This window comes from Myotis brandtii, unplaced genomic scaffold, assembly GCF_000412655.1.
Source record: "Myotis brandtii unplaced genomic scaffold, ASM41265v1 scaffold513, whole genome shotgun sequence".
Classification (NCBI taxonomy): domain Eukaryota; kingdom Metazoa; phylum Chordata; class Mammalia; order Chiroptera; family Vespertilionidae; genus Myotis; species Myotis brandtii.
The window spans coordinates 2,627,946-2,639,487 of NW_005369552.1; the positions used below are offsets into that span (position 1 = coordinate 2,627,946).

Below are 11,542 nucleotides of genomic sequence, written 5' to 3' on the forward strand. Positions count from 1 at the left end.
CAACAAAAATCAAACAGTGTTGGAGCTGAAAAAAATAAGGGGGTTACCTGTTTGACCACATTGAAAGAAAAGTGAAAACTGAGAGGTCTAGAATGAAGAAGTACATCGTATCATAATATTCTTCCCATTCTTTCAATATGAAATATGAGAAGTACCAGCAAAAAGTACTAAAGACCAGAGAAACAACCTGGCAAAATGACTCAAAAACCACAAAGCACTAGGATATTCTTGCCCAGAGCTCAACAAATGACTAAGTAGCTAATAGAAAAAAATGGTGGGGAAAGGAAGGGTAAAAGTTCAAACCATATGATAGACTCCAACAGTAAGTAGCTGAATTCTAGAGGTTTAACTAGCAAATTCAATATCTAATCCAAAACTATCATTCTTAACAACAAGTAATGAATCTGACACAAACTCAGTTTTAATGTTGAAAGTCAACATATGTAGGTCCCTCATGTTTAGAGAAAAGAATAGAAAAACACACAAAAAAACAAAAGACGACTGCCCAGCTGGTGTGACTCAATGGTTGAGCATCAACCTACAAACCAATAGGTCACAGTTCTATTCCCGGTCAGGGCACATGCCCAGGTTGCAGGCTCGATCCCCAGTAGGGGGTGTGCAGGTGGTAGGTGATTGATAATGTTTCTCTCTCATCAATATCTCTGTCTCTCTATCCCTCTCCCTTTCTCTCTCTCTAAAAATTGATGAAACCATATTTTTTAAGATGACAACAAATGCAAGTGAGGAACAGAGGTCCTTCTAAATCTTTTGTAAACAAGTTTCCACGATAGCACACCGATCCCTTTCCTCTGCCGCCCTGACACCCTGCTTTAGGGGTGCATCAGGCTCTTTATGTAAGCTTTTCTCATTTTTCAACAACATTTATACTCTGTGGTTTTAGGTTATTTGCCTTTAAGTGAAAATCTCTCCAATGAAAAATTCCAAACCTATATGAAGAAATTTCTTCACATTTTATAAACAAAAATACCAGAAATGGAAGAGCCGATAGAAATTCAAGCAGATCCAAATTCAACCATCCATTTTTCATACTTCTCCAAGTCTGCAGCGGAGACAGACTTGGCAATTTTTTTAAGAGCCAATTCAAAGTCTCCTTTGGTAACAGGCATCTGAAGCTCCTCCTTAGAAAGTGCACGGATCTCTTCTGGACTTAAGCCATTGATGCGCCGTCTCATTGCCATTAAGGATGCATCCCTAAAAATGTACCAGAGTCAGTGAATACTTATTGTTGCAAATGCTACAAACACTTTCAGCTGTAACAAAGTTAAGGGAAAACATTCAAAAGATCATGTCATATGATTTTATGATGATGTGTGGAATTTTCTACCTCAGAGACACCCTGGGAGTTCACGAAAGGTTAAAACAGAATGGAAAGGACTTAAACATAAAATGTATTGTTCATGAACCCTAAAAGTCCATATTGGACTCAGATAATACTGATTATTATTTTCCCCACTTGTTCCACAAAGACTACCAAAAAGTTTAGAAAACTGAACTAAAATTTTAAAATACTGAATTGTACACTTAGAAATGAACATATGGCTCAGTATTAGTATCATTCAAATCTATACCAATTTGTTTATAATCTAATTAGAGGAGGTAAAGCCAGGAACTTCTCTCTCTAGAACATGAATGTATTTGCATATAGTGGATGTGGAATTCCCTACACAGAGAATTTGTAGGCAACTAAAAGAATAACAAATCTAACTTCTCCAGGTCCTATTTTCAGCTCCACTCTGAAGACTTGTAAATCACTATGAAGGTTTAGAGAAAATGGACAATTAGTGCTCATGAGAAAGCTATTAGGATACCAAGCCAACCAAAACTTCAGATTCTTATATACTTTACTACAGTTATAATATAAACTATTGTGAGTTTACTGTGTGCCAGTAAACTTAGATGCACACAGGAAAAATACTGGTAGAAAAAGTCAGAAACATAGATGTTGTGGTTTTAAAGAAAGGCCACTGATGTCAACTTAAGTACCATTAGGAAAGTAAGAAAAGAAAAAAATCCTCTTTGTTGAGTGTGGTAGTTTATCTAAAAATTATAATCTCACTAAATTGAAAGGAAAATTTTAATATATATTTATCTTTCACAGCTTAAACTGGTCAAGTTTATTCATCTGCAAATATTAAAATAATGCCAACCAAAACTAAGAGTTGTTATTTTACACGTTGATGAAACTAGGCTCCAATTTAGGGCTAAATTAACCTTAGGATGTGCTAGACACAATAATTTCTTTTAAAAAATCACAGGATAGAAAAGGTGACCATATTGCTATGTAGTTATTCATCTAACCATGAACAGTGAAAGTATGTAGAGAGAAAAAAAACAACAAGAAAAATCGGGAGATCATTTCAAGAAAATGGGTGAGTGAAAGTATGTAGAGAGAAAAAAAAAAAAAAAACAAGAAAAATCGGGAGATCATTTCAAGAAAATGGGTGGCTGGTTTCATGTCAAGGGCTAATAACTATACTATCTTTGAGACCAGTCCTCCTGCCAAATATATAACTAATCTCTAAGGTCACAGATCATTTAAAAAATACCTGCAAACATTAGTTATATCAGCACCAGAATAGCCCTCTATCTTCTCCGCTATATCTTCCAGTTGAATATCAGGATCCAATTCAACCTCACGAAGATTGATCTTTAGAAGCTCAGTTCTTCCTTTTGCTGTTAGAAGATTTTTTGTTATTGTTAGATGTTTTTCTATATCATTTTGATGAGAAATCACATATTAATGTTCAGGAGCAGACACAGAGTTAGTAACTGAGTCTACAAGTATTATCAAATCTTTGCATGACTCCTGGGATTTAACTTCCTATGTGCTTTGGTTGAAATAACTAAAATTTGAAAAAAATGATACCTGCTATGAGAACAATGGGTCTGAGATCCTTTTATGTAAAATAAAAACATCAGTATTCAAGCACCAGAAATGCTTTCAGTAAAAAACAAAAAAAGAAAAACATTTGGCCTAAGTTTTATGAAACTAGACTGCATGGAGTTTAACTTCTATAAATTACTTTGCTCACTCTTTAGTATGATACAGGAAAGGAGTTCTGCAACTCTAGTCAATAGTTCTGTAAAAATCCAATTTTATTTTTCTGGAACACAACAATTAGCACAAAATGCTTATTAAATGTTTCACTTGGAAAGCCAGCCCACAGACATTTGCTATGCCAGTATGATTAAAATGTCTAAACTCAAACAAATCAATTTAAACAATATTTTAAAAAACAACCATGCTTACAGTTTTATCATCTGTTTTAGTAGCAAATCTGCTTAATACAGCACAGTAAAATAATGAATAGTTGGATCTAACTCTTTATTATTTCCTGATATATAAAAATGAAATTTAATTTTCCCCCACTTTTATTTTGAAAAATTTTAAATCTACAAGTAAAAAACTCAATGAACACCTACTTACCTTTCATCTAGATTCACCAATTGTCAACATACTGCCATTATCATTCCCTTCTCTTCTCCTCTCCTCCCTGCCCGTTTTAGAATTGAGAGCTAGCTGTAGGTATCACAACACTTCATCTTAAATTCTTCAATACTTATCTCCTAAGGACAGAGTTATCCCTGCAATTATCACACTTATCAGGAAATTTTTTAACCCTCACCCAAGGATATGTTTCAAGAGAGGAATGAGAGAGGGAGGCGGAAAGGGAAGGAGAAAAAGAGAGAAACATCAATCGATTGCCTCCTGTACATGCCCCAACCAGGGATGGAACCCACAACCTAAGTAAGTGCCCTGACCAGGAATCAAACCTGCCACCTTTTGGTGTACAGGATGACACTCCAACCAAATGAGCCACCTAGTCAGGATAATTGAGTATTTTAATCTATGTTTCTGTATCTGTGTAACAGTGTTCACACACACATACACACACAGAGCAAAGCAAAGAGCAACCACAGTGGAAAAAGAAGCAACCAAGTATTATCTGGGATTGTCACACAAAAAAAGGATGTGACTAGAAAAACCTTTATTTCCAGAATTCCTTAACCTTGGGAGCTCCCAATCCTTGGCCATTCCTAGCCAGTAAGCCCACCTTGCAGTTCACCAGGGTACACTGCAAGTGGTGTAGGGCCAAAGAACTCCTCCACTCAGGTGGTCAGCAGGAGTGTGGGAAGAAAGAGAGAAGGGGAGGAAGTTCCTGGGTCCCCTGCTACAGAATGTGGCTGTGCTCCTGATGGCCCCATAATGAACTCTGAATTTAACAGAGGAACTCATTTCACAGTGCCCCACATGGAGCAGATGAGTGTTAGTGAACAAATATCGCTTTGCTCCTTTAGTCCCATTAGCAGACCACCACGGTGTTTCTAAAGCAAATGTTTTACTGTGACTGCCCTAAGAACTTAAACACCAAATAGAATGAAATGTATTATCCCCCAGAAAGGAAGGTCTACAGTGCACAGTCAACTTAAATGAACCTGTTCCTAAGTGAGGGCCTGGTGGTCTGAAGCTTAGTTGGAAGTGTCCTCCTTTTCCCTGATAACTATGATTTAGGGAAGATTAACTTTTAATACTGGTTGTATCAGTGATTTGTTAGAAGGTTCTAAGTGGGATTTATCAGCTCCATAAAACTGAATCAATGACCTTTTAAAAGGATTTAACGAGGGGTTAATGCGTTAATAATAGTATAAAGACCTGCCATGGCTACAGAGCCAAGTTAACACACATTCTAAGTATAAATAAATATGTGATAACAATTCTCTTTAAACACACTAGGTAGTTCAGTGAAGTGGATAATTAGTGTGTGTATGCTGGGGCTAGACTGTGCTCATATCCCTGTTCTGCTGCCCTGAGCAAGATATTTAACCTCTCAGTGACTCAGCCTCCTCATAAGTAAAATAAAGATAAGAACAGAATCTACCTCATAAGACTGTTGTGAGAGTTAGATAAGCTAATACACTGAAAGCCTTGCCCACAGTCAGCACTCAGTAAATGTTCGTTGTCCTATCACCACCAAATAGGAGTAGAGGGAAATCGAGAAAACCCAGATCCCTTTTATGAAGGATAATCTGTGAGACAGATCATGTAGATGAAACACCCAGGGATGTAGAGTTCACGTAGAGAGATAGGCCAGGGCAAAGAAGACCTCGGAATTAAATGCTTTAATGTCGACTTTGAGAAATAATAAAATTTAAATGGAAGGGAAGAACATGAACAATCTAGGAAATGGGAGCATCATAAATAATGATGTGGAAGTAGAAAGCAAAACACATGTAACAGAGTGAAAAAAGGTCAGTAGGAAAAGTACAACAGAGCACTTACAAAAGGCAAGTGACACAAACAGAGAAAGAAAGTGTGAACTTGCAGTAGAAACAAGCAAACACACACACACACACACACACACACACCCCAAAACAAAACAAAACAAAAACCTAAAAAAAAAAGAGATGAGAGTTACTGAGAGTCCATGAGACGATGATGCCTTGATGGTTAAGGAGGTTAGTCTAAGAAAATAGAATTAGAGGGGGCTGGAGAAAGGAGACCATTAGGCTGACCAGGTGGACACTGCCATTTTTAGATGCAAGAACTAAGAGGAGATTTAGTGTCAGGCCAATCTCCACCTGTCCTGTTACTTGACTTCTTGCCTTCAGTTGATCATGGAAGGCTGAATTTAACAAGATGACTGCAAGAGTTTCTTTTATCCCACACATGCTCCTCCCACCCAAAGGCAGTCTAATTCCCTTCCTCCTGAAAATGGCTGGGCTTGTAAATACTTCCACCCAGAGTAAGGCAGAAGTGGCAATTCATGACCTCAAGGCTAGGTCCTAATAATGCACCTTGCAACTTTTCCAGTGTAATAATCACACCTGGAGCCCTGAGCTACCATGTATGAAATCTGTCTGTCTACAGGTAACATGGAGGTACTCCAGCTGAGGCCCTAGGCCTCAACCACCAGGCATGTGGGTAACAGCATTCCAGATGATCCCAGGCTCCAGATGTGGGTCATCTTTAGCTACTGAACCTTCCCATTTCTGACCCTAGACATCATGAAGAAGAAAACCTTTGACCTTGGGGTAAGCAAAGACTCTTAAGACACAAAAAGCACTATCCAAAAAGAAAAATTTGACAAGAAGACTTAATAAAAATTAAAACTTCTGCTTACTGAAGACACCATAAAGAAAATTGAAAGGGAAACCACAAAGTGGAAGAAAATATTAACAATGCATCTACATGATCAAGAACTACACTGCATGAATAAGACAACAAATAAACCAATTAAAAACTGTACAAAATATTTGAAAAGACATTGTACAAAAGATATACCAATGACCGACAGGCACACAGAAAGGTGCTCTACATCATTAGTCACCAGAGAAATGCAAATTAAAACCATAATAAAATGACATTTCACACTTAACTAACATGACTAAAATTAAAATACCAACAATACTAAATGTTGACAAAGATGTGGAAGTACTGGAATCTCATTTATTGATGATGGAAGTATAAAATGGTACAACCACTAAGGAAAATAGTCTGGGTGCTACAAAATCAAACATATACCTACACTATGATCCACCTACTCCTTTCTTATCTACATTACCCAAAAGAAATAAAAACATTCGTACATAAAAATATTTGTATGAGAATATTTATAGCTTCATTCATAATAGTCAAAATAACTCAAATGTCCATCAAAAAGAGAATAAAAAATTTCAGTATAATAATATCACAGATAAACTACTGATACATGTAACCACATGGATAAATCTCAAAAACATTATGTTGAGTAGTAACCACATACACAAGTACATATGTCATGATTCCATTTATATGGAGTTTAATAATATGTAAAACTAATCTATGGTGATAAAAATCAGGAAAGAAAAAGGGGTTTGGATTAATTGGTAGGAGTCACAGAGAAACTTTCTGGGATAAAAGAAATATCCTATATCTTGAGTAGGATAATAATTAAACAGGAATATTCACTTGGCAAAACTCATCAAATTTACACTAAAGATTTATACATTTCACTGAATATATAAATCTAAAAAAAAAATCCTTAAGAAAATTTCAATGTTCATCAATAGGATAAAATGGTATTTTTCTAAAGCAGAATATCTCAAGGAAACTTTATTTTTAAACACTTAAAGTTTAATGAAGACTCTTCAAGTATAAAAGTAAAAACTAAGATGTCCTACCCAATTTATTAACATGAATTCTGCTCTAAGTGTAAGAGCTGCTCTGAAATGTACTGCAAATAGGTTTTGTAATGCTAAAAACTTCTTTTAGCAGAATGTCAATGGAATAAAGACAAGAGGAAAAAAAGATAACAGGAAAAAAAATTGAAACACTGTAAAGGGAATACATTGTACCTGTTGGGAGAGGTATATAAATCCTCTTCTCTAATCTTCTTCGCAAAGCTTCATCAATATCCCATGGGAAATTAGTAGCAGCTAATACCATAACCATTTTGGAAGGATCATCATTCTCTAAAGCTCCTCCAACACCTACATACAGTAAGAGGAAAAAGTCCATTATTTTTTCATTCAACTAACACTCCAAGCATCAGTCACAGGCTGGTGATATAGGCTCAATGATAAAAATAACAGTCCTTCTGACTTCTGGATGGTGGCAGACGAGGCACTTCAACAGATAACTATAAAAAAGGAAACTGAAGAGTCCACATCATCTATTATAGGATTCTAATCCAACAAGAAAAACCTTTTTTTTCCTGTAAGAAAATAAAGTATATTCCTCTGAAAATAAAAGGCATGAAAGATTCTTCTGTTTTATCCCTCTGATTTTTTAAACCATGAAGTTCCTCAAAAATTGTTATTATCTTAAATGTTACTTTTCAATTACAGTTTACATTCAATATAATTTTATATTAGCTTAAGGTGTACAGCATAGTGATTAGGCAATCATTTACAAAGTGATTCCCCCCGATATTTCAAGTACCCACCTGGCACTGTATATAGTTATTACAATACTAGAGGCCTGGTGCACAGATTCGTGCACTGGTGGGGTCCCTCGGCCTGGCCTGCAGGGACTGGACCAAAACCGGCTCTCCGACATCCCCCAAGGGGTCCCGGATTGCAAGAGGGCACTTCTCAGGTGATGCACCCCGGAATCGGACTCCCTCCTCTCTGGTTCCGGGTACGTCACCTGAGAACCGCAGCTGCCAAGTCTGCCCCCTGGTGGTCAGTGCACATCATAGCTACCAGTCGGAGCGTCTGCCCCCTGGTGGTCATTGTGTGTCATAGCTACTGGTCAGATGATTGGATGGTCACTTAGGCTTTTATATATATAGATTATTGACTATATTCCCTATGCTGTATTTCACATACCCTGGACTATTTTGTGAATACCAATTTGCACATCTTTCACCTAGCACCCCCAACCTCCCTCTCCTCTGGCAACGATTAGTCTGATCTCTATATCTATGAGGCCGTTTCTACTTTTACTCGTTTATTTTGCTCTTTAATTTCCACATATAAATAAAATAATCTGATATTTGTCTTGCTCTGTCTGACTTATTTCACTTAGCATAATACCCTCTGGGTCCATCCATGTGGTCGCAAATGGTAAAATTTCATTCTTTTTATGCCCAAGTAATATTTCATTGTGTGTATGTATGTATGTATATGTGTGTGTATACACATATAAACATTTATACCACCACTTTTTATATAATCATCTGTTGATGGGCACTTGAGTTGCTTCCATATCTCTGCTATTATAAATAATGCTGCAATGACTATAGGGGTTAATATAACTTTTCAAATTACTGTCTGGGATTTCTATAAATATATACCCAGAATGGAATTGCTGGGTCATAAGGCAGTTGCATTTTTAATTTTTGGAAGAGCCTCCATACTGTTTTCCATAGTGGCTGTACCAATCTGCATTCCCACCAACAGTGCACTAGGATTCCCTTTTCTCCACATCCTCGCCAGCATTTGTTTTTTGTTGATTTATTAATGACTAGAGGTCTAGTGCATGAGATTCATGCACTGGAGGAGGGGGACCCTCAGCCCGGCCTGCGCCCTCTCAAAGTCTGGGACCCCTTGGGGGATGTCTGCTTGCCAGCTTAGGCCCAAACCCCTGGGGATTGGGCCTAAGCCAGCAGTCAGACATCCCGCTCGCAGTCTGGGACCCCTTGCTCCTTACCGCCCGCCTACAGCAGAGGCGGGAGAGGCTGCCACCACCACCACTGCGCTCACCAGCTATAAGACCAGCTTCTGGCTGAGCATGCTCCCCCTGTGGGAGTGCACTGACCACCAGAGGGAAGCTCAACGCAGAAGCTGCCCCTGGTGGTCAGTGCACGTCATAGTAACCGGTCGTTCTGCCGTTTGGTCAATTTGCATATTAGGCTTTTATTATATAGGGTAGCCATTCTGACAGGTGTGCGTGGTAGGTCTGAGGTGGTATCTCTCTGTGGTTTTAACTTGCAATTCTCTGATGATTAATGATTTTGAGCATCCTTTCATATGTCTATTGGCCATCTCTATGTCCTCTTTGGAAAAGTGTCTATTCAGGTCTTCTGCCCATTTTTTAATTTGATTGTTTGGGCTTTTTTGGTGTTTAGTTGTATGAGTTCCTTATAAATTTTGGATACTTAACCCCTTATCAGATGTATCACTGGTGAATATCTTCTCCCACTCAGTAAGCTGTATTTTCATTTTGATGATGGTTTCTTTTGCTGTGCAAAACTTTTTATTTTGATGAACTCTCATAACTTTTTTTTCCTCTTGTTTCCCTTGCCCAAAAAGATATGTCAGAAAAAATTATTGCTAAGAAAAATATCAGAGAATGTACTGCCTATGTTTTCTTCTAGGAGTTTTGTAAGTTCTCACATTTAAGTCTTTAATCCATTTTGAACTTGTTCTCATATAGGGTGTAAGAAGGTGGTCTAGTTTCATTTTTTTTGCATGTATCTGTCCAATTTTCCCAACACCATTTATTGAATAGACTGTTTTTATCTCACTGTATGTTCTTGCCTGTTGTGCATGGTTGGGGTCCCTCAGCCTGGCCAGCAATCGGGGCTGATTGGGGCCAGCCGGCCAGGGGAAAGGACTGCGGGAGGTTGGCTGGCCATGGGAGGTTGGCTGTGGAAGCACACTGACCACCAGGGGGGGGCTCCTGCACTGAGTGTCTGCCCCCCTGGTGGTCAGTGAGCATCATAGCTACCGGCCGGTCGTCTGGTTGTAACAGTCACTTAGGCTTTTATATATATAGATTAATTGACCATCTACGTGTGGGTTTATTTCTAGGCTCTCTATTCTGTATCATTGATTTATGTGTCTCTTTTTATGTCAGTATCATGCTGTTTTGATTACCATAGGAGTATAGTTTGTAGTATAGTTTGGTATCTGGTAGTATGATACCTCCAATTTTGTTCTTTTTTCTCAACATTGCTATGCCTATTCAAAATCTTTCATGGTTCCATATAAATTTTTGGATTATTTGTTCTAGTTCTGTGAAAAATTCCATTGGTATTTTGATAGGAATTGCATTCAATCTATAGATTGCTTTGGTGATGTTAATTCTTCCAATCCATGAACACGGTACATGCTTCCACTTACTCGTATCTTCTTTAATTTCTTTCTCCAATGTCTTACAATTTTCCAAGTACAGGTCTTTTATGTCCTTGATTAAATTTATTCCTAGATATTCTTTTTTTTATGCAATTGCAAATAGATTATTTTTTAGTTCCCTTTTTGGTATTTCATTATTTGTGTATAAAAATGCAACCAATTTCTAAATACTTATTTTGTATCCTGCTACTTCATTGAATTCAGTTATCATTTTTAGTTGTTCTTTGGTGGAATATTTAGGGTTCTCTGTATGCAATATCATGCCATCTGCAAATGACAGTTTTACTTCTTTCTAGCCAATTTGGATTTCTTTTACTTCTTCTTATCTGATTGCTGTAGCTAGGACTTATAGAACTATATTGAATAAGAGTGGTAACAGTGAACATCTCTGTCTTGTTCCTGATCTTAAGAGAAACACTTTTAGTTTTCTCCATTGAGTATGTTAGCTGTCAGTTTGTCATATATGGTCTTTAGCATGTTGAAGTATGCTCCCTTGGTTCCCTCATATGTTCCCTCTATTTGCTGAAAGTTTTTATCATAAATGGATGCTGGGTTTTGTCAAATGCTTTTCTGCATCTACTGATGTGTTCATATTATTGTATCCTTCATTTTGTTTACGTATATCACATTAATTGATTTGCAAATACTGTACCAACCTTGCATCCCAGGAAGAAATCCCACTTGATCATGGTGTATAATCTTTATAATGCACTGCTGAATTTAATTTGTTAATATTTTATTGAGAACTTTTGCATCTGTTATCAGGGATATCCTACATAATAAAGTCCTATGTAATAAAGAGGTAATATGCAAATTGACCATCACACCCTGGCACAAGATGGCCACCCCCATGTGTTCAGAAGATGGCCACCCCCATGTGGTCACAAGATGGCCACACCCATGTCGTCACAAGATGGTTGGCAGGGGAGGGCAGTTGGGAGCAAACAGGCCAGCAGGGGAG

At 37.6% G+C, this 11,542-nt stretch overlaps 1 protein-coding gene across 4 annotated transcripts in view; it reads right to left on the minus strand.

Annotated features, from left to right (window-relative positions):
• Window positions 1–651: 651 nt before the first annotated feature.
• The window catches only part of KATNAL1 (katanin p60 subunit A-like 1), a 99,081-nt gene continuing 88,190 nt past the window's right edge, over window positions 652–11,542 (minus strand). For all 4 annotated transcript variants that reach the window (XM_014548571.1, XM_014548573.1, XM_005877256.2 and 1 more), the window contains exons 9-11: window positions 7,357–7,491; window positions 2,568–2,694; window positions 652–1,212 (exon numbers count right to left, since the gene is read on the minus strand). In XM_014548571.1, coding sequence (XP_014404057.1) covers window positions 1,014–1,212; window positions 2,568–2,694; window positions 7,357–7,491 — 461 coding nt within the window. In that variant the 3' untranslated portion in view covers window positions 652–1,013. The remainder of the gene's footprint in view (window positions 1,213–2,567; window positions 2,695–7,356; window positions 7,492–11,542) is intronic.